Source organism: Gymnoscopelus microlampas (assembly GCF_963454915.1).
Source record: "Gymnoscopelus microlampas genome assembly, chromosome: 7".
Lineage (NCBI taxonomy): Eukaryota > Metazoa > Chordata > Actinopteri > Myctophiformes > Myctophidae > Gymnoscopelus > Gymnoscopelus microlampas.
In genome coordinates, this window is record NC_139944.1 from 42,273,243 (window position 1) to 42,296,901 (window position 23,659).

Genomic DNA, 23,659 nt, shown 5'->3' on the forward strand with positions numbered 1-23,659 from the left:
GCAACTACGACATATAGTCACACAATGAGGTCGGAGCTGGAGAACGCGGATAGAAAGATTGTCTTGAGTTATTTCACTCCATCAAATAAGAATGAGGCAATGTGTGACGTGTGTAAATTATGTTTTCGCTGTTATGAAACAGAAAACAAAGATCACCGGCAGTTATTTACAGTAATACTACAATACTGCGACTTTCATTGTCATGTTTTGTCTATATCAGTGGTTCACAAACTTTTTCATGTCATGGACTCCCAAAATTATATGTATTTGGCCGCGGACCCCCATCTCAAAATATTCTGTAATAGGGACCGCCAGAAGCAAAGATTTGAGTATAAAATGTTCCCTTTAAAAATATATATGTTCAATTATTTGCCAAAGAAAATCAATTTTTTGGAAAAATTGTGAGAAAATCACAATTTTTGAAAAATTGTGATATTTTTGAATAGCCAAAGAAATCTAAAATGACAGAGATACGTCCCCGGATTGAATGTGTTAATGAAACATATTTGACAAAAAAAAGGGGGAAAATGCAGAGGTAAGCCATTCCAAAGCTCTGGATGAGATGACGCTGCTTGAGTTACGGATGAAAAACCTGGTCTGTACCCTCTGCCATTCTCTGAATAACTAACTATAAGCACTGTCTGTTTAATTAAAGACACCTCTGGGTGATTTCCCCCTTGCCTTCAAACGTGTGGCAAAGGTTATCTTTGATAAGTGTTAAGGTGTGCTCTCTAGAGCCAACGTCTCCGCCAAGGGGCATGCCCTAATACTAATAGTGTTGTTTGCAGTGAGATTTCTATACGTACACGTCATGAAAGTAGCACTGCATCATGTGCTTATGTGATTTGAAATGTAAATTGGTGCACCCCATAAGCTGGAGGTACAGAGAGCATTGTAATTGGATAGATAGTAGCGTAAATCACGCAAGCCGGACAGATAGACATCCAATTGGATAGTTCCGGTTCATAGCCTCGCGAAGAGGCATATCTGTAGCCTGGAGGGACAATTGCTCTTCACAAAAATAGTTGTACAATAATAATAACTAATAATTACAATAATAATCTTTTAGAATTGAGGCCCTTGGCCTGCTGGCTGTATGCACCGGCTTCGAATGCTATAAATGCATTGAATGGGAGATTATCACGTTTTATCAGACCATTGAATGGGCGAGTAGGTGATGAGTACTACTGACCTACTTTGGAGGCGGAGCAGTCCCCACAACAATATTTACGATTCTGTGCCTATCGGTACATAACTCCAACAGCGCTGAGTAGGCTCAGGCGAGCGTCGCACCGCTCAGGACGGCAACTCGGTCGCTTTAGCTCCCTCGGTGGTCGCCTGAGACTGCTCGCCTGAGACTGCGTGCCTCCGTCATGGTCCGAAACCAAAACAACCAAAACCAAAACCGAAACTGAAGTATTTAAGTCATCTCCGTTGGTAGGTCAGTATGTCTTGATAACACCCAATGAATGGTCTGATAAATCGCGGGTAGGTAAGTAGGTCGCCTACTTCGCCCATTCAATGGTCTAATAAAAGGTGATAATGTCCCATTCAATGCATTGATAGCATCCGAATCAGGTGCTGTATGCATACGAAAATGTTTTGCTAATCAGCCTGCTTGTACAGTAGTATACAAAATTAGCTGTGGACACACACACACACACACACACACACACACACACACACACACACACACACACACACACACACACACACACACACACACACACACACACACACACACACACACACACACACACACACACACACACACACACACACACACACACACACGATCTCCTGGCATATATAGATAAAAAAGAGAGTAAACCCTAATTTATTCTGTGTTATTTTGTGTTCCTCACACACAAATAAATAAATAATAATGTTTGGCAAGTGATACCACATCCGGCCATCATATGATGAAGTATTAATTAGGCTTAAATTATGAAGTCATTAACATTCATAGAGTGATGTACTCTCACTCTACAAAAGTCTGAAGAAGGATGCCCCTTCTTCAGACTTATTTCATGCTCTCCAATTTCACAGGCTCTGGTATAATAAAAATCCAATGGCTTTCATGAGTCCAATTATTTCAGCTGTTGGTTTAATTGCATTAAATTTCAGGTGAAAGGATTGTTGAATCAAGTTATAATAATATTGATTATGTTACATTCAGAAAGAAATAATTAACACTTGAACTGATGGCTGATACAGCACAAAATAGCTACTTTGATTATGCCATGCCAAAGAATTGCTGACATTACATGGACACACTCCATAAGTTGTCCTTTGGAGTCCTTGTAGTCCACCCTACATACATATTTAATTATTTTCTCCACAAAGAACAGCGGAAATTAATTGGAAAGAGGAGAACTAAGCATGGGGTGGGCCAGTTAAAATACATTCATAGTTCTGCAGTATAACTGCACCCAGTGCCACAAAAGACAAATTAGGGGTGCAAAAGTTAATCAAACTCATACATTTAATCTATAAAAACTAATCAACTTAAAAAAATACAGTAGCAAAAATTGCGGAAACGGTATTGCACTGCGTTGTGAGCTTGCGGATGTCCAAATTTGGATATTTTTGTGTAACACTGCTGTACGATGAAGTGTTAAATAGGGTTTATTAAGTGGTTGATCAGACTATTTGATATAGTTAAAGGAGAAGTTCACCCAATTTTTTTTCCTATCAATTGCACACCCCATGAAGCCTTGAATACATGGATTGATTTTGGGCCCGGGTGTATTTCCGGTAGGAGACACAAAGAATCTACTTTGTGTCTCCTACCGGATACATTAGCCGGTATGAGACAGGAATCAAATTATTAGCTTAGGAATGCGACAAAAACACAAATAAATCAAGGCTTCATGGGGTGTGCAATTGATAGAAAATAAGTCATTTTTTGGGTGAACTACTCCTTTAATAAATGTGATGTTATACATTCATGTTGATTGATTTACTGATGTACAAAAAAAGAAAAAACACGCTTTTATTAACACCCAATTATTCAATGTTATGTTTGCACAAACAAGGAATGTGTCTCAGTGGGGTTGTTGCATTACATTGACAGCAACAGCATAGAAACCTTTTAAATTATTTATAACTTTACTCAAAACATGGAAAGAACTTGATACTATACAGAATACTATGTACACTTTCTACTATAGAGGCTGCTATAGTGCTATATGTACGTGGTAGAGTAAGACATTATAGCTAAAAGGATAACACAAAAAAGTCCTGGGGACTTGATGTATGTGTGTGTGTGTGTGTGTGTGTGTGTGTGTGTGTGTGTGTGTGTGTGCGTGCGTGCGTGCGTGCGTGCGTGCGTGCGTGCGTGCGTGCGTGCGTGCGTGCGTGCGTGTGTGTGTGAAAATAGGCGATCTATAAGCTCACAACGCGTCGCATTTGACAACTCAACGGGGTCCCTGGCAAAATTCTTTGCCTCTAAATACGTATCAGTTTGTGGGTCCTTGACATGAAAAGTTTGAGAACCACTGCTATGGAGAAGTCAGTGCAGTGATCACGTGGATCACCTTGGATTAGTGCTCCTATATAGCGTAGAATAGAGTTATCTTGTCAGAGCTCTGTATAGCAGCCAGCACATTAAAGACACTGCCTCATGGCCTTGCTTTGACTCCGAGGGGCTTCCAATAGAAATGGGCTTTTTATTATTCCCATACATCACGTCCTTGGAGAGGAGAGTCAAGGCAACAAATGCCCCCCTCCCCCTCCCCTCCCCTCCCCTCCCCCACATCACACACACACACACACACACACACACACACACACACACACACACACACACACACACACACACACACACACACACACACACACACACACACACACACACACACACACACACACACACACACACACTTTCTGCAGATTGTGAGGCAAAGAATGGAAACTGTTTGATAAAATAACTTTGTTAAATTAACGCTCGGAATTTTTTTCCTGTAGGCTACAGGAAAAACATGAATTCAACATGACAACAACCAGAATAATAATAACAACAAAAAAACAATAGACTGTTCCAAGTCTAAATGGAACAGTCAACTACAGTACACAGCATTCGTTTGGTATTACACATCACACCACATAAATCAAATCAATGAAACAAGTCCCATATAATTACACAACAGGGGTTTGAAGGTCAATGTGTAATATTGAGCACATGTGTAAACGTGGCACGTGTTAACATGCTGGAATAATTGCTAAATGGAATAGCATCTGTCAACACAGGGCATTACAGATGGCGTCTCAATTCTGTGATCCTTTGTTTATAATCACTTATAACCATTAAGACCTGAAGCCGATTCTACAAATGTCTTCTAAATCCCAACAGTTTTCTGAAAAACGTTCAGTATGTTTCTATGTCAGTGATGCAGCGATGCTCAAACTTTTTCATGTCAAGGACCCCCAAAATTATATGTATTTGGCCGCCAACCCCCATCTCAAAATATTTTGTTCCAGGGACCCCCATGAAGCAAAGATTTGAGTTAAAAGTGTTTGCTTTAAAATAATATATATTCAAAGATTTTCACGATTTTTCAAAAATAGCATATCTACAAGCTTGTATATCTGCTATTTTTGAATAGCCAAAGTGTAAAATAATGCTTTTTAGCTCAAATCAAAAAGTGACACAGATGCGTTCCAGGTCTTAATGGGTTAAGCCAAGGGTTCCCAAACTTTTCAGGCCGTGACCCCCAAAAATAATCATATTTGAACTGGGGACCCCCCACCCTGACAAGCACTTTGAATTGTAGGCATTACATTTAGTTTGCCTCGGTTCCACACACAAATATTGTGAAAATAGCCAAACTACAAGCTCACAATGCCTCGCACCGATCTTGTAGATTGGCTATTTTCACAATGTTTGCCTCTTTCTTACGTAATATTTGCACCATCATGAAATCAAATATGGGGTTTAATTAGGTTATCCAAACCAAAGCCTCTTTAACCAGGTAAAATAACGTGATTCATTATCAAAAATGCTTACAGATATAATTATTTTCACCCATCTGGAAAAAAAACCCAACAAGAAACATGATTGAGTGCGAAATGACAAAGTATTACAGTCAGCTTCTTCATGGTGGTAAAATTATGCCTGATGTTCCCTCAAATGTTCTTGAATCTGTCAGATCAAAGTACTCTTTCAAACATTAATTATAAAAAGTTATGCTCAATAGGGAATAGTGACAATATGTCAACAAAATGTTTTAATCTTTAAAAGAAACAATAAAAAAAATGTTATGCATTTGTTGCTAATCTTCAAAAAGCACTGAACAAAAAGTACAGTACTTTTTTTTTTTGTATTTTTACTTTACTGGACTGGAGTATTTCCAATGTTTAACACTTTTACTTCTACTCCACTACATCTCAGAGGCAAATATTGTACTTTTAATCCACTACAATTATTTGAAAACTTTAGTTACTAGTTACTTGGCAGATACAAATTATATTATAAAATATACATGAACCACTTTATCCCTATTTTATATATATAGGCTATTTGAAAATAGCAGATCTACAAGCTCACAACGCGTTGTGAGCTTGTAGATCAGCTATTTTCAAACATTTTAGTACTTCTACTTTTGGTACTTTAAGTACATTTTGATGCCAATACTTTTGTACCTTTACTCAAGTTACATTTTGAACACAGGCCTTTTGTAACAGAGTATTTCTACATTGCAGCAGTATTGATACTTCTACTTAGTAGAAAATGTGAGTACTTTGTCCAGGACCACCACTGCACCCGACATCAGACACCCAATGACTTTACAACAAGGCAAAGTTCATTAGGGGACTGATGTCCTTCCACGCCATGCAAAATGACCAGTGTTGTCGTTGCCCTTACTGTAGTGAGTGAGGAAGAGCACAATAATGAGGTATTGATTGCCCGGGGCTCTTCCATGGGTACTGCAGGAGAAATCCTCCCGGAGTGATTGAAAAGACTGACCTTACCTTTAACCTGAGCCCAGCACTGCGATCAATAGACATTACACCTTCCACAAACCCTGACACGCCGATCGATAGCGGTGAATATCATCAGCCTCCGTTTGGGAACACTGACAAGGCAGTGTGCAGCATGCGGAGTGGGTAGGGACCAAATCACTTAACCCCTTCCATCCGGGAAAGCACCTGTGTCATTTTTAGATTTGAACTGATTTAACCATTATTTTATACTTTGGCTATTCAAAAATAGCAGATATACAAGCTCACAGCGCGGCACCGAGTGCTGCGCTATGAGCTTGTAGATTTGCTATTTTTTTGAAAAATCATGAACATTTTTGCAAATCTTTGAATATTTATATTTTAAAGCGAACATTTATAACTCAAATCTTTGCTTCTGGGGATTCAACAAATGTCTTCCTAACAGTTAAAAAAAAAAACTTATGTTGCTATAATCAGTCAAGGACCCCCAAAATGATATGTATTTGGCCGCGGACCCCCATCTCAAAATGTGTTGTTCCAGGGCCCCCACCAGAAGCAAAGATTTGAGTTAAAAATGTTCGCTTTAAAAAAAAAAGCATATTCAAAGCTGTGCACACATTTTTAAGATTTTTCAATAATAGCAGATCTACAAGCTCATAGAGCTTGTATATCTGCTATTTTTGAATAGCCCAAATAAATCTAAAAATGACACAGATGCGTTCCCGGACTGAATGGCTTAAGGTCCTTGTGAGGCGGTAATGAGAAGACTGCAGCACGGTGAAATGGAGATGTCACTTTGTGCCCAGTAACTTTGCTGAGATTTGAAACCCTCTGTGACAGCCCAGAAAATGAAACAGTTACAGCACCAAGCAACACGTAGCACTTTCCCTTGTCCCTTTTGCATTGTTTTTTTCTTTTTAACAATAACCACACAATTCTCACTGATAAACAGAAACACACTAATCTGATTGAAATTTGAGAAATGTATTGTTCTCTGGGAATAGCCAGTGGTGGAAAAAGTACTCGGATATTTTACTTAAGTAAAAGTATCAATACTGCAATATAGAAATACTCCGTTACAAGTAAAAGTCCGGAAGTCAAAATGTACTTGAGTAAAAGTAAATCAAAATGTACTTTAAAGTCCCAATAGTAAAAGTACTAAAATGTTTGAAAATAGCAGATCTACAAGCTCACAACGTGTCGCATCGCGATGCGTTGTGAGCTGGTAGATTGGCTATTTTCAAATAGCCTATGTATAAAAGTGGGGCTGAAGTGGTTAATGTATGTTTTATAATATAACTAGAAAAAGTGCTCCTCGGAGCACAGGTCTCCGCCAGGTCACGTCGTTATTGTGGCCTCCTGGTGGCGCTATAATAGGACAATGTGAAAAGGGTGGCATTTCTTCCTCTGCCTAGTGGGAATGAGCGTGCATTCATGATTTGAGGCATTTTGTTGCAAAAATGTGTTTTGCTAAATTAGACCTGCTGGTGGCGCTATAACAGGGCAATGTGAAAAGGGGGTCATTGCGTCCTTGGCCTAGTGGGAATGTGTGTGCAAATTTTCACGGAAATCACACGCTGCGTTCATGATTTGAGACATTTTGTTCAAAACGGACCAATCCTGCCAACTTTGGAAGCCAACCTTAGCCAATCAGGATGTAATATGAAATATCGGACAGATCCATCTTGATCACATGACTATAGAGATACTGTGTACCGATTTGCGTGATATTTGGATAAAATCTGTAGGAGTAATATCCAAAAATGTGTTTTGCACAAATCGGCCTCCTGGTGGCGCTATAACAGGCCCATGTGAAAAATTTGGGCCAGAGGTTCTGCTGTGGCATCGAGGGAGTGTGTGTGTGCAGTTTCACAGCGACTGGGGCAACGGTGGCGGAGATTAGCTGGTAACAGACAGAAGGACGGACGGACACACACACACACACACACACACACACACACACACACACACACGGACGGACGGACGGAGGGTAAAACATACTCTCTCGCCATGCCTTCGGCCTGGTGGAGACAATAATTGCAAAGTAACTCAAGTTTTCAAATAATTGTAGTGGAGTAAGTTTTTCCACAAATAAATTCCACAAATAGCAGATCTACAAGCTCTGTTATTTTTGAATAGCCAAAGTATAAAATATGGATAAAGTGGTTAAAATGATTGTGATGCTTTATTAACTAATTTTGCTGTGGACCCCCTGGTACCCCCTCAAGGACCCCTGGGGGTCCCCGGACCCCACTTTGAGAACCAATGCCCTAAAGATTAGGCTGATCGTCAAATGAATTAAAGATATGAAACCTGTAAAAGCTATGAGTCCTGTGAACAACACAATAAATGGCACCTGGCAGTTCAATGCAATTTGCTCTGAATAACAAATGTATAGACAGACACAAGTTTGTTTACGTATCCATCCTAAAATATGCCTTTTCTTCCTCCTAGACACTTATGTAAGCTGCAAGCTGACAGAATGACAAATTAATCAGCTTGTAGGCTCACATATACAGACTGATAAAAACAGGGAGGGCACAATCACAGGGTTATCATACAGGTTGACTGGTCTGTAGGCAACAGGCTGCTGCCTTATCTGGACAGAAAATAGAAGATGATTCACAGGCTGGTTTTTCAACCCACTCTCTTTAAAGGGAAATCAACACGGTCCTTTTAAACGTTTATTTTGTGCTTTATTTCAGATAGTTACAGTGCAATAAGAGAGAGACAATAAAGGTGTGCGTGTGCGTGTGTGTGTGTGTCTTAACAACTGCACCCGTTGTAACTACCACCGTTAATGTAGTACGTGCAGATTTGAGATGCATTTACAACTTCTTGTGGACTACAGTATGTGCTTGATCGCGACCATTAACCTTGCATAAAAGAAGGTACTACTCACCGGTAGAATCTACCAACAGCCGCGGACCCCTGACGGCCCCTCCTGTGTGTGTGCGTGTCGCACATCAACTCTGCCTCTACATCTGGTGACTGTACTTTTGAATCTGTAACCTGCTTATTTGCCATTGTTTCATTGTTTGTGGACAGTAATGTTTTGACCTAAACTAACATTTAATGTTGGTTTTAACTGCACACTGGTTTTAATTACTTCAGGAAACACTACCCTTCCTCTTCGCCTTGCCTACTTGTTGTTAACTAGTTGTACGAACTCTTGTTTTATTGGATCTTGTTTATTCGATACACTCATTTGTTGTAGCTCTTGCTCATTTGATTTTCCTATTTGTCTCATCTGTTTAAGAAAGTAGGTAGCTGATATATTGCACTTTTACCTTAGCACTAGGTATACTCTTAGTTGTTTGTTTTAGAAGAGAATGCACTTTAGTAGTTTCATTACCTACCTATGTTGAATGCACTTATTGTAAGTCGCTTTGGATAAAAGCGTCTGCTAAATGACTGTAATGTAATGTAATTAGCTGACAGTATGCAAGGACGGATTAGCCATTGGGCTAACTCTCAGGGGCCCTTGGGGGGGTGGGGACTGGGCCGCGAGGCCATCGACAATTTACTAAAATGAAATGTATATAGGTCAATCAAATATGTGGGCCCCTTCACTGTATTTACAGCTGTGGTTATTATTACTACATGCAAATACATGCACATACTGTACTTTATGTTACAGACTGTAAATCCTGTATGATAAAATGTCTACAGGTGTTTTCTTTTTACCACACATACCCTAACACCTGAGCAGTGTGTTTGCGTGCTGTGCCCACCTGACTGCCCGTTGCAGGTACAGTAGCACACGGTAGGGGAGGGCCTAAAAGATGATCAAACCGTGGGCCGGCGCAGGGGTTAAATACCTCCCTGACCGCAGGACGTGTTTTATCACAATTTTGAGTTAAATCCATGTGGAGGGCTGGGGAACGCACTTTGTTTATTTTGCTGTGTGCGTGTGCGTGTGTGTGTGCGTGTGTGTGTGTGTGTGTGTGTGTGTGTGTGTGTGTGTGTGTGTGTGTGTGTGTGTGTGTTAAATATTATATAACAGTATCAAATGTATAGTAGGCTACAGTATATCCACAACACTCTATTACCCAACATTTGTTTTCCTTTACCCCTTTTTTTCCTTTTGTTTTACAATATACCAAAAATAAATACAAGGAGCCAGGCTGCATAGCTCTCATACTCCGTCCTAATAAAGAGGCATCTCTTGTTGTCTAAAATTGTCAAACTATATACTACTGTACATACATAAATAGGGGTGTCACGATTCACTTACCTCACGATTCGATTCAAAATCGATTCCTAGGGTGCCGATTCGATTAAAATTGCGATTCTGCGATTAATTGATATTCGATTCGATTCTGCGATTTATTGCGATTTTCTAGGGTGCCGATTCGATTAAAATTGCGATTCTGCGATTTATTGCGATTTTCTAGGGTGCCGATTCGATTAAAATTGCGATTCTGCGATTAATTGATATTCGATTCTGCGATTTATTGCGATTTTATAAAAAAAAAAAAAAAAAAAAAAAATATTTAAAAAAAAAAAAATCGATTTTAATATTTTGAATCGATTTTTAAAATCGTGGCATTAAGAATCGCGATTTATTCATGAATCGATTTTTTTTGACAGCCCTATACATAAATATCACAAGCAACAAGATGGACAATATCAACACGTGACTCTGTTTGACCAGAATGGTCTGAGCACGTCTTAGCGATATGCAGTGAATATTTTTAAGTCAAGGTGCATAATAGCGGATACCGCATTGCACCCTTAATTAACATATGGACACTCCCCCATGCGTAAAATATGCTGGCGAGTCTTATTACTTAAGTGTTTGCGTTCAGCACAACTTGCATAATAGGGATTGAGCATAAGATGGTGGTGGCGTTATCACCTAATTATCACCTAAGATGTGGATTTAAGATGTGCATAATAGGGCCCACAGAGTGGACAGAAATGGTAACATCTCATATGAGCATTTATGAGGACCAATTATAAAGATACATGTTGGGTGAAGTGGTCCTTTAAGCAAGATGAAATGTGTGTTAAATTATGTGTGGTAAAATAACAAGGCAAACGGGTCACTGTGGGTGTAATCCACCCACTTTGATCTTGTATAAATAGGCATGTTTGAGTATAATTAAGCATCATGAGGGGTCTAACTATTTCTTGTGTTGACAAATTTCTATCTGGGCAAGTTGTTTGCTTGTGGATTAAATTCCCTGCATCTTAGATTATCTGAATAAACATTGCCATTTGCCAATAGTAAATGTGTCTGAATAGAGAAAGACTGTGTGTCATTATTCATGTTGTCTTGGATAATAGGAGAAATATGGCAGAGGGTGGTATGAGGTAAGATCGCTGCAAAATCGTGAGAGTCAATTTAACTCGAGTTTAAAATTGGACCCTTATCAGTCCATCTCAGAGTTAAATTGTCACTCTTGTTTTTCAGTGTAACAAGGTGTCATCAAATCAATTTGTTTGCTGGAGCTCAACCAATGTATTGAAGCTCACTTTGAGTTTGAGTCAGCAAGACTGGAATATGATCTGTTTGAGCTTTTTAACGTTTGGAATATCAAACAGTAGGCTACAGTACAAGGCTGGCCGCTCACTCGCTTCGAGTCAGAATCCCAAACGCACACTAGAAATTGACGGGTGTTCAAAAAAAAATCCATTCACGGCCAGAAAACCGGTTAACCTTAAGGTCTCAGAGAAACTCTACCATTTTGACTGAGCGTCAGTCAGGGCCAAAAGTGGTTCATAAAGCCATTTATTTTTCCTCTGGGCCGGCGTTCCTCTCCGTTGTCTCTTCCTGCAGGTGTCAGCCCCGGGGCTCAAGCCGGGGGAACTGAGGGTGAAATTGAAGCTGATGTATGCAGACACAAGGCCCGGGCCTGAGCAGGACACAACATCCAGCTACCTGGTAGCTCCGAGCTCAGCACCTCCCTGGTGCTAACTACTTCAGACAACCATCCAACGCAGGGAGACCATTTCTAAATGTGCGTGTGTGTGTGTGTGTGTGTGTGTGTGTGTGTGTGTGTGTGTGTGTGTGTCAGAGCTGACCCTTACGGGTCCATTTTCACTCTTTGAGTTAAATTAACACTCAGGAATTCGCAGCGTAAGGCCCATTAACCCATCTAGACCGGGAAAGAATCTGTGCCATTTTTAGATTTCTTTGGGCTATAGTAAAAAAAATAGCATATCTACAAGCTCATAGCAATGAGCTTGTAGATCTGCTATTTTTTTGTTGTTGAAAAATCGTGAAAATTTGAGCAAATCTTTTAATATATATATATTTCTAAGCAAACAATTTTTCAAAAATAGCAGATCTACAAGTTGAGCTTGTATATCTGCTATTTTTTAATAGCCCAAATAAATCTAAAATGACAGAGATGCGTCCCCCGGATTGACTGGGTTAAATGTAAAATTAAGGAAAGAACCGGGAGTGTGTAACTCAACCTGGCAGTGGATTTCAAAGCCGACAGCTTCCATAGAGGCTTCATAGCATCCATAATTCATTGAGCTTGCTTTGACATATTCAGTCCTTTCTTCACCAGCTGCAAAAGGTACAAGAGAACCTGCTATTTCTAAGCTAAATGACACCATCGGCAGAGGAGGCGTTGTTCTCGATATAATGAATCAAATTCTTCATTATTAGCCTGCAACTATCAAACACTGTAAAACCAGAAAAGTGATACATGTCATTTAATGTATGCACGCACACGCACACACACACACACACACACACACACACACACACACACACACACACACACACACACACACACACACACACACACACACACACACACACACATCCCCTGATCCCCTCCTTAATTGATGTGACCCTATGTGCACATTGAAACTCTACTGAATCTTACATGCATACTAAAAAAGAAAATTGTAGTAAAGGAGTAATTCCTCTTGGAAATGGCCTCTCTCTGGTGTAGATATTGTGTTTACCTCATCTACCATTTTAATGCCCACAGAACCAAATATATTTTGGCTCACAAGCACACAGGGATCTCATGCTGTACAGAACCTCATGAATATTAAACCGAGCTCCAAGCTTTTGGAGAAACCAAACTAACCATTGCTTTAATGCACAACGTGAAACGCAGTCAAAGCTGCTTGCATGCTCAGGCGTTCCAAGTGTTTAGCAGCTATTTTGGATCCTTTACACGATCTGCAGGGATTTAGCTCTGGAGACATTTAAGTCCTAGGGATTCTTTCTGCTCTTCTTTTCTTGCTCTCTCTCTCTCTGCAATGGCTGATCGCTTTAGCATGTAAATGACACAGGTATCGCCTCCAAGTGAGGCCCATTTTGTGAGTCAAATGTTGGGGAATGGAAAACGTTAGTTCGGTGAAGACGTGCAGGGCTTACCACTCTGAAGAGACTCCCTCATGAGGGGTTGTGTGGAGGAGAAAGACGATTTAAGCAGAGCTATAGCGCTCCGGTGGGAATACAGTTTCTCTGTGAGGCCTGGACGAGAATTCGTTCCACGTCTTGAGCTGTTGTAATCTCAAGGCATCAGAAAGCATGACAGTTAAGAAGCATTCTCCCGACGAGCCCCCTCCTGCAACCATATTTTATTTACCACCATCAAAATGACACTCTTCCGAACGAAAATGTTGGATGTATAACTTCGGAAGACATCTCTGATGATTTTCAATTTGAAATGAGAGATAAAATCAACGGTGTGAGTGAAAGTCTATCACTTCCTTACAACTGTCAAGACACCAGACGGAAAACTGTCAACCAATGTTCCGCAGCCCTGATGGATATGACGCATTTGCCTGAACGTGATCCTTCATGGATGTTATAAGTTCCCCCAAACACGTGGAATATGTGCTTTCACACCCTAGCACCCTCATCAATTTCCCAGGCAGGCAGTTCACCGGCTAGACTCTCTCCTCTGCCTCCACCTGTCATCCCACTGACCATTCAGGAAAAATTATATGATGGTAAAACCTCGCCACCATTTCCTGGTTCACTGGCTGCAGCTTCCCCGGTCCACTAGATCTTTGCTGTTCATTTCTGGAGCAATTTCAGCTGGCTCACACTGAAAAGGCGAAGATGTCAACTAGCAACCCCAGCAGCTGCGGGTCTGGCACATTAACCATCTCTGTCGTTTGCCGCCTTCCCGCCGGAGCTAATGTGGCTTGACAGAAACATATAATGAATAAAGATACACGGTGACGACTATCGCACTCGTGATGAATAATCGGGATTCTTTTTTTTTTTCACATTTTGTTTCATGTCAACTACAATTTGGAGGCACAGAGGGTCTTGTTTGTCCAAATTAGGTAATCATAATCTATTTAGTCTCACTGTAGGGAGTCTGCAATGGCCATGTCCTCACTGTTTTGCTGTTATTTTAATGTTGTTTTATGCTCTTGCTTTTAATTTTTTTCTTTATTGTTAAATTATTTGTACTTTTCTGTAATTGTATTCTTGCTCTGTAAAGCACGTTGAGCTGCATTTAATGTCATGAAAGGTGCTATACAAATAAAGTTTATTGTTATTATTATTATCAGTATAGGCCTACATATAATATGGTGATTAGATAGGATGTTGCACCAAGGTACACTTTATACTTCTTTTGCAGAAGGTTTGCAGGTAACATTTTGTTAGCACTTGAATGTTATGATGATCTGTTTTTTTTTGGCTTTTCTTTGTATATTTTGTCGTTTCTGTATTGAATGTACTACTGAGTGTCTGTAACTTTGTTGAATATTGCTGCTGTCCGAACCAGGTCTCTTGAGAATGAGACTTCAGGTCTCAATGAAATCTCCCGTAAAAATAAAGGATAAATAACAATTAGTAGTAAAACAAAGTATTGGCAGGTAAGAGAGCTGATTAGCTCATACTGTGTTTTCTCATACTGTGTTTATTGCATACAGGACATAATATTCATTCACATTCTTTGTCATTGCACTTTATAATCAAGTAACTCAAACAAGTAAACAATGGAGTTTTGTATGTGCAGTACTACTTCAGATACAATCAGTGTATTTACAATGCTTGCTAGTCTGCGAGGAGCTGGACAAGCACTTCGAGAGATCTTTTCAGGCTATTTACACATGTACGTGTTTAATACTGATCTTTAGAGCGAGCGTTTCACTCAGGAGGTGATGTAATCTTCTACGGTCCCGCTCTGACGACCCATTGGCATTTCAACACAGTGGGTGCTGATTGCAGTAAATTGCTTTTTAATCTTCTAGCAATTTTCTGTGGTTCCTTAGGCTCCTGCTCTTGATTTTCTCTGGTGCTCTCTCGTTGGCCAATGTGATGTAAAAGGGATGGCATGGACAGCATCATGCAAGCTGTAAGCAGTGGTGTAAAGTAACTAAGTACGTTTACTCAAGTACTGTACTTAAGTACAATCTTTTGGTATTTTTACTTTAGTGGATTATTTCCAATTTTCAGTACTTTTACTTCTACTCCACTACATCTCAGAGGCAAATATTGCACTTCAACTCAACTGCAATTATTTAAAAACTTTAGTTATAAATTATTACATCATAAAACATACATTAACCACTTTAGCCCTATTTTATGCATAGGCCATTTGAAAATAGCCGATCTACAAGCTCACACCGAGTCTTTGTTTTAGTTTTAGTCATAGTCTTTTGAATAAAATTTCATTTAGTTTTAGTCATAATTTTAGTCATCTGAGAAGTTTTAGTTTTAGTCTAGTTTTAGTCAACTAAATATCATAAGATTTTAGTCAGCTAAATACAGTTGATTTTGTCGACTAAAATGTATTTTTGCCGGTGCCTTGATGGCGTCGTAATGCCTTATTTAACACTTGGTTGCATGCGGAAAACAGCCAATCTACAAGCTCTCAGCGCGTCGCAGCGCAACGCGTTGTGAGCTTGTAGATTGGCTATTTTCAGAGCGCAACACAACATAAAATGACTGGTCTTTTAGTTCTACTGGAGCTCTTCTCCACTAGTCCCTCCCTAACATATTAGTCTAGTTTTTATTTGTTGACGAAATTGTCAATATATAGAGTCATAGTTTTAGTCATCATAGCTTAGTTTTTATTTCATTTTCGTCAATGAAAAAAGGTAGTCAACACATTTTTCGTCATAGTTTTAGTCGATGAAATCATAACTGCACTGAGATACAGACAGTATAGACAGAAATGGTACCATCTCATAATGAGTGTTAGTGAGGACCAATTATAATTATGAAGATATACAGTATATGTTGAAAAGAACACAAGATGAAATGTGTGGTAAATGATATGTGTGATAAAATAATGAGGCAAACAGGTCACTGTGGGGTGTAATCCACCCACTTAAATGTTCTGTCCTCGTGATCATTAGTGTTGTATAAATATGCATGTTTGAGTGTAATTAATCATCATGAGGGGTCTTGAGAACCATTTATTTATTTATTGCATGTCTGTCTAACAATTAGAGCCATTTGTTTGCCTAGACCTCATTTTAACAGAGTGCTAGACAGGTTGCTTAATTTAATTACACAATCTCCTACAAAGTGTTTATGAGGGCAGCTCTATTAAGTCTAGAAGACAGGAGAATTACTGTTTCCCATTAGATACTCTTCTAGCACCGTATGTACCCTAAAAGTTAAAGCTTTGACTAGAAAGGTGCAATTTTGGGAAATAGGCTCTATGCACAGCAGCCATAATGGAAGGAACGTGGGCCTCTTCCTTACTAGTTATGTATTCACTAATAAATTAATATAAATATATATATATGAAACTTTACAACACCTCTCTTAGCAAAATGGAAGCACACGATTCCCGATGAAGCCGATCACATGGATTAAAGCTAGTTTAAATCTCACGACTGAAAATGTCCTAATGTGCGATTTGTGAAACCGTGTTAAAGGATCCCCCACACACACACTAGCGCCGATTCCTAAACAACGAATACATTATGTACAATTAGGATGCTTTAGTAATATTGTTCCTGCTGTTCTACATACTGCCAACCATGTGAAGAAATCACAGATTCAGGCTTTTAACCTTTGCTTTTATATGAACTATCCGAGACGATTAAGATATTATGGAAGATACTTCTGAACATATTGCTAGTTTGACCACTTCAAATGCTCTAATCTTAAAATAACCGAAAATAGCCTTTCTACAAGCTCTCAATGCGTCGCAGACGCATTGAGAGCTTGTAGATCGGCTATTTTCGCTGCGCAACATGCTTCCATAGAAGACATGCTGGCTTCTATGGAATCCAAATGACTGAGAACTTTAATCCATGCGGTCAATTTGACTTATGGCTCGAGTGTATGGGAGGGTAAAACTATGGGAGGAGTAGCGTGCCAAACTTTTGGGGTTGCTCTAGAAATAGAATATACAAAAATAAAGTCGCCCAAGTACTATATAGTGTGTTGCTCTTTCGGGCAACCACTATTGTCAGAAAAGTGAGTGATGTTATCTTCTACCACAATAACAACTGCCAGGACGTGGTTGACAAACATACTCGTTCCTCCATTGTTTAACCCATTCAATCCGGGAACGCATCTGTGTCATTTTAGATTTGAGCTGTAACCATTATTTTATACTTTGGCTATTAAAAAATAGCAGATCTACAAACTCCGTACCTACGAGCTTGTAGATCTGCTATTTTTTGAAAAATCTTAAGCGGACATTTGTAACTCAAATCTTTGCTTCTGGGGGGTCCCTGGAATAAAATATTTTACAAATGACCGCTTTAAAAAAATATGTATTCAAAGATTTGCACAAATCTTTACGATTAAAAAAAAAATAGCAGATCTACGAGCTCATAGCGCGGCACTCGGTGCCGCGCTATGAGCTTGTATATCTGCTATTTTTTAATAGCCAAAGACATCTAAAATAACACAGCTGGGTGAACTGTGCTTTTAGCACACAGCTCTTGTGCGCATGTACAAGTAAATATGAAGTCAGCTATTTCTGAAAAAAACAAAACATCCCTGCAACTTTGGCAAACTTTGGCAAACCTCCAATAATCCTAACGACCATACACATGCACGGTGAACTTGTAGATCTGTCATTTTCAGCGTGCGACACTGGTGCCCACCAAGTTTATAACTCAAGTTTAACATTGACCTTGAGCTGCAAACTATTCACCAGAGGAGGATGTGCCTGAAACCCCCGTTACCTGACTGTGAGTTCCTATATCCTCTGCCAGCTGCCCTATAACCTTGAGTACAGCACAGCGATTTGTACGGATTTTGATAGCATTTCTGCCACGTAAGCTGAAGTATCTGACTCTCATGCATTTATATGGAGTTCATTACTACCCACTCGACATCTTACAATCTTATGGTTCTATCCACCTGCATAGTATAGTCTCTCTTGCAGCCAGCCAGGCCCATATTCAATCTCCTTTTCCTCTCTTTTTGATCCTCAACAGCATCCCCCCTCCAAGACTATTAAAAGAAATGAGCTCAGGAACACCATTAGTAACATCACATGATGAAATTTAAATTTAAATTAAGAAATAATAATCTCTAGCATACTGTTAAGATAACTCCTCTGCTGAAAACCCTTCTTCTATCCTTGATGGGAAAAAAAATCTTTTCTTGTTTGTGAATCAAGTGTATTTCTGAGATCTTTGTTGTGTCTGCTGCTATTATGAGGCTGCTCTCATGTTAACAAGCGTTCCCAGAGCGCCTCGCGATGCAGAGAGCCTGCATCCATAGTCAATCAATTTTGCATTCGCTTGTGCAAGCAGCCACACACAGTACTTGTGTTCAACAGTTTTAACTTACCCCGCTGTTGTCATGACAACGCCATTATACATTGCCATTTGCCTTCAAAAGGAAAATCAGTGAGACACAATATTCAGTGTTTGAAAGCTGGTGAAATGCGTCTGGTAAAAGTCATCTTCAGTGTTACAGGACAGGGCTATAATGTTCATATCACACCGCCGCTATACAAGCGCCTGCATTATCTAGTTTTGCCATTGGCATAATGTTGGCATAATGCTAGCTATCGTATTCAATGTGCCTATTATGCTATCTATATGACAACAAAAGAACACTTATCTGATATCAGAAAAATACATCACAGCCCCATCGCTATACAAACGGCTTCAAAAAGAAGCAGTCTTTATACTATTATCAGCACCAAATCCACACGCGCGCACGCACGCACGCGCACACGCACACACGCACACACGCACACACACACACACACACACACACACACACACACACACACACACACACACACTCCAATTCTATTGGATGGCAGGGCTTCAGTCTTCCAACAGATGGGTTTTTATTACACAGTTTCATGTGCATCGGTGCCAGGCTTGCCCAATAAACTGGCATGTGCTTCGAACGAACCCCCTGGCGAATTCATGTGTCTTTTGAACAACAAGGGCCCTGGCGTGATATGCCAAGCCGTAAAAAATCATTTTAGCAGCGGGGTAGAGCAGCGATAGCTAGGGCTGCAGCCTTTCTAGCGATGATAAAAGGCCGGAGAGGCACCAGGCTGTAGAGAGACAAGCTGTTCTCGTCCAAGGATGCACGTCGTTGATGAATTGGGTATTTTCAATGTGAAAACTGTAATGACGAAGCAGTTTGTGCATGAATAACCATCCTTATCCCCTCTCCTCCTCAAATTATCAACATTGTGGATTTAAATATCCATCATGACATTTTTAACCACTTAAACCCTCTAGGCCTAGTAAACTGAACTTGAGTTGCCTTTTTCCGTCTATACCAAATCTCTTCGCAAAAAAATTGCTGATCTACAAGCTCACAACGCATCGAACGCTTGTAGCTTGTAGACATTCTTTGGCTATGTTCCCCCGCAGAATATGGACGCTGGGGTTCAAGTGATTAATCCTACATCTTGATTTTTAGATATAAGTCTAGTATGTTGTGCTGAATTGGTGCTTCTTTATTATTTTGGGGACCATAATAATAATAATAACACATCTATTGGCTGGTATGATTTCCCGAGGGTGCGTGTTGTTGTCTGTTACATGTGGGCAGAGCTTATGAACAGCAAACCACCATAGCTCAGGGCATGCATGAGCACCAGACTCTCTCTAAGCGTGTGAGAAGATTAGTCCTTAACCCGTTAAAGACCGGCGGGAACGCATCTCTGTGTCATTTTATAGATTTCTTTGGCTATTCAAAAAATAGCAGATATAACCTGGAATATGCAATCATGTCAAACCGGTGGTGTACTTATGTCTTTTTTTTGTTGTCTAATGTAATGTGTGTGTATTGTGGTGCTACACAAATTGTATGCTATAACAAATGTTAAAAATATTAACTTCAATAAAGAAACATATATATTTAAAAAATAGCAGATATACAAGCTCATAGCGCGGCACTATGAGCTTGTAGATGTGCTATTTTTGAAAAATCGTGAGAAATTCTTTGAATATATATTTTTTAAGGCGAACATTTGTAAAATATTTTGTTTCCAGGGACCCCCCAGAAGCAAAGATTTGAATTACAAATGTTCGCTTTAACAAATATATATATTCAAAAGATTTGCACAAATTCTGCACAGATTTTTAAAAAATAGCACATCTACAAGCTCATAGTGCGGCACTCGGTGCCGCACAATGAGCTTGTAGATTGCGCTATGAGCTTGTAGATTGCTATTTTTTTTGAATAGCCATAGAAATCTTAAAATGACAGAGATGCGTTCCCGGATTGAATGAGTTAACAACCTACTGCATGCTGCAGTCTGCCCACTCTATGCCCCTTCACAATCACAGTCTCTGTGATCCTAATTACATATAACACAGGAACAAACACTCTACCTACTTCAGATCATGCTGCACACTGTAGAAGGATGTATGTAATGTATAACCACCTGGTTACCAACCAGAAGAAGTTAGGCCTACTCCATGAAATGTATGTATTTTACTTAAAGGACGACTTCACCCATTTTTCGACCCATCTTCATATAATTGGTCCTCGCCAATGCTCATGATAAACTTTTTGTCTACTCGATACTATGTCTCAGAGGAGGGCTGTGTGGACGGTTCAGAAACCTGCCAACCGGTGACATCATCGATGGGGAATCCAAGCTACTTTCCAAGTTACTTAGATAAAACATACACTTCAGGTAGTTTTATACCTAGGCTATTTGAAAATAGCGCGTTGTGAGCTTGTAGATCTGCTATTTTGAAACATCTTAGTACTTTTACTTTTAGTACTTTAAGTACATTTGGATACCAATACTTTTGTACTTCTACTGCAGTAAATTCTTTATTCTAGACTTTTACTTGTAACAGAGTACTTCACCGAATGGGAAATTCTTGGCCCGAAACCGAATACCGAATATAGGAAACAGTTGACCAAATACCGAATATGATTATTTAAAAAGAAATATATATATTTTAAAAATAAATCATTTTTTGTACCATTGCTGTCATGGCTGTGCCTCTGTTGTAGAGCTACATGATTATGGCAAAACTTACAATCACTATGGGTCCATATTGAGATTAGCTATAAAACATATACATTCGGTATTCGGCATTAATACCGAATATGTTTGTTTGTTTTGGCCATATTCGGCCAAATACATTCGGTGGCCGAATATTCGGTGCATCCCTACTTTTTGTCCACCACTGTGTGCAACAAGCACGTGTCGATGTGTGCATGTACGTGCATAATTATGCCCAGGCAGATACTGAAAACTGTCTTTCAAAAATCCTTCCTTTCGCTATAGTCCCTGGTTACATGTATAGGCTGCTATGCGTGTTGTCAAGTTGGCAGTAAGTTACCCCACCTGGGACAGTTTGTCCACATCTGGCTGCTGTCCCTGACAGGAACATGGCGCTTGGCATTTCTGAGGTCCTGTAATTGCTCTTCTAGAGGCACTGTGGGGAAATGGCTCCACTGACTCTCCTGGATGAAAGTAGTCAGGTGCTGTGAGCATTTATGGAAAAGCTTAGCGCGTTAAGACCGGGGAACGCATTTCTGTGTAACCACTTTACACCATTATTTTATACTTTGGGGGCTATTCAAAAAATAGCAGATATACAAGCTCATAGCGCGGCACCGAGTGCCGCGCTATGAGCTTGTAGATCTGCTATTTTTTTGAAAAATCTTGAAAATGTGTTGCAAATCTTTGAATATATGTATTTTTTGGAACGCAAACGTTTTCAACTCAAATCTTTGCTTCTCTGGGGTCCCTGGAACACAATATTTTGAGATGGGGGTGGGGGGGGGGGGGGGGGGGGGATCCGTGGACAAATACATACATTTTGGGGGTCCTTGACATGAAGAATGTTTGAGAACCACTGATATATAGCAAGACATTTGTAGAATGCCCCAGAAGCAAAGATTTGAGTTAAAAATGTTCGCTTTGAAACATACGTATATTCAAATATTTGCACACATTTTCACGTTTTCCCCCAAAAAATAGCAGATCTACAAGCTCGTAGCGCGGCACCGATCTGCTATATTTTAATAGCCCAAAGAAATAAATAAAAATGACACACAGATGCGTTCCGGGTCTTAAAGGGTTAGGCTTCATTCATAGCGCGTAGGACATCATCCACAGGCAGGATTACACATACACCCTGAGGAGATATAAATTATTCATGGTGAGATGCAGGGTTTGTTGGACACTGGACCAGTTTCATGGATATGATAAAAGAGCAAGTAAATAAACTTTGAAGAAAATGTTGTGCAGAAAGACGAAGGGAAAAGTTTCCAAAATGAACATTTTGGCAACATGACTTTGCAGTTTAAATAAGCTACCAGGCCTTGCACGAGGATGAGGTTTATGTCCTTGACATTTTAACTTTGATATCGCACTGGGTTTGGTGGTATCTGAATTCTGGCAATACACAATGCAGAAATACTCTGTGACAAGTAAGGTCCTGCATTCATAATTGTCACTTGAGTAAAAGTGCATAACTATTGGCATCAAAATATACTTACAGGAAGAAAGTAAAAGTACTCATTATGCACAATGGCCCATTTCACAATCATATTATTGAACTGTAATTAGTTATGGATTAATGTATTCATACATTTAAAAGGTAGGGTCAGTGATATTTTTTTATTATATTTTTTTTGTTAAAAAGGTTAAAGTACTATATTCTGATAGTAATCATTGCTACAGAGCGTTTGTTCCGTCACAGGGGTCTCTCCAGCTCTTTAGTAAACAGAATATAGTACTTTTTTTTTTGACACATTTTAAGCCAATCAGGAGAGAGCACTGAAAATGCATTTTCTGTATAATAAAGAGCTGGAGAGACATGGGAGACTCTTTTTACTGAACAAACACTCTATAGCAATGAGTATTATCGGAATATAGAGCTATTTAACAGCTGTTTAACGTGACTTCATGTGCTGCTTGATGTGCTGCTGGATGATAATACATCATCATCCATCTGTTAATGTATGTTTTGAATTATTCAACAAAAGCTGTCAAATAATTGTGAGTAAAAGTACAGTAAAGTATCATAAAACTAAAGTAAAAGTACCCCAAAATTGGACTTGACTTGCACGTATAGTTTATATCCACCACAGCTGAATTCCATGCATAGAAATTATGAAATATTTCATAATCTGACGCTGAAAACCAAAGCTTTTTGAAGCTATAGGGATTGTATACCTTTTGGATATTTCAACAATGAAAACGTTAAAACGGAGCTGGTTGTGCCCAATTGATTAGACTATAGTCTAATGAATATAAATGGTGCAATGTGTGTTAAGTGGAACCGGTGGGACTTGACAGAAGCCGTGAGCATTTTTTCATCATTAGCGAGGAAAAGGTCCGGTAAACAAACC

The 23,659-nt window shown here is 39.5% G+C and overlaps 1 protein-coding gene across 1 annotated transcript in view; it reads left to right on the forward strand.

The window, feature by feature from the left end:
• Nucleotides 1-10,785: 10,785 nt before the first annotated feature.
• Nucleotides 10,786-23,659, forward strand: part of LOC311049428 (keratin, type II cytoskeletal 8-like) — a gene marked incomplete at its 5' end in the record, with an annotated part of 36,961 nt that continues 24,087 nt past the window's right edge. Inside the window, 2 exons of the mRNA XM_084062999.1 lie at nt 10,786-10,869; nt 11,729-11,833. Of these exons, the coding sequence (XP_083919125.1) occupies nt 10,786-10,869; nt 11,729-11,833 (189 nt within the window). The remainder of the gene's footprint in view (nt 10,870-11,728; nt 11,834-23,659) is intronic.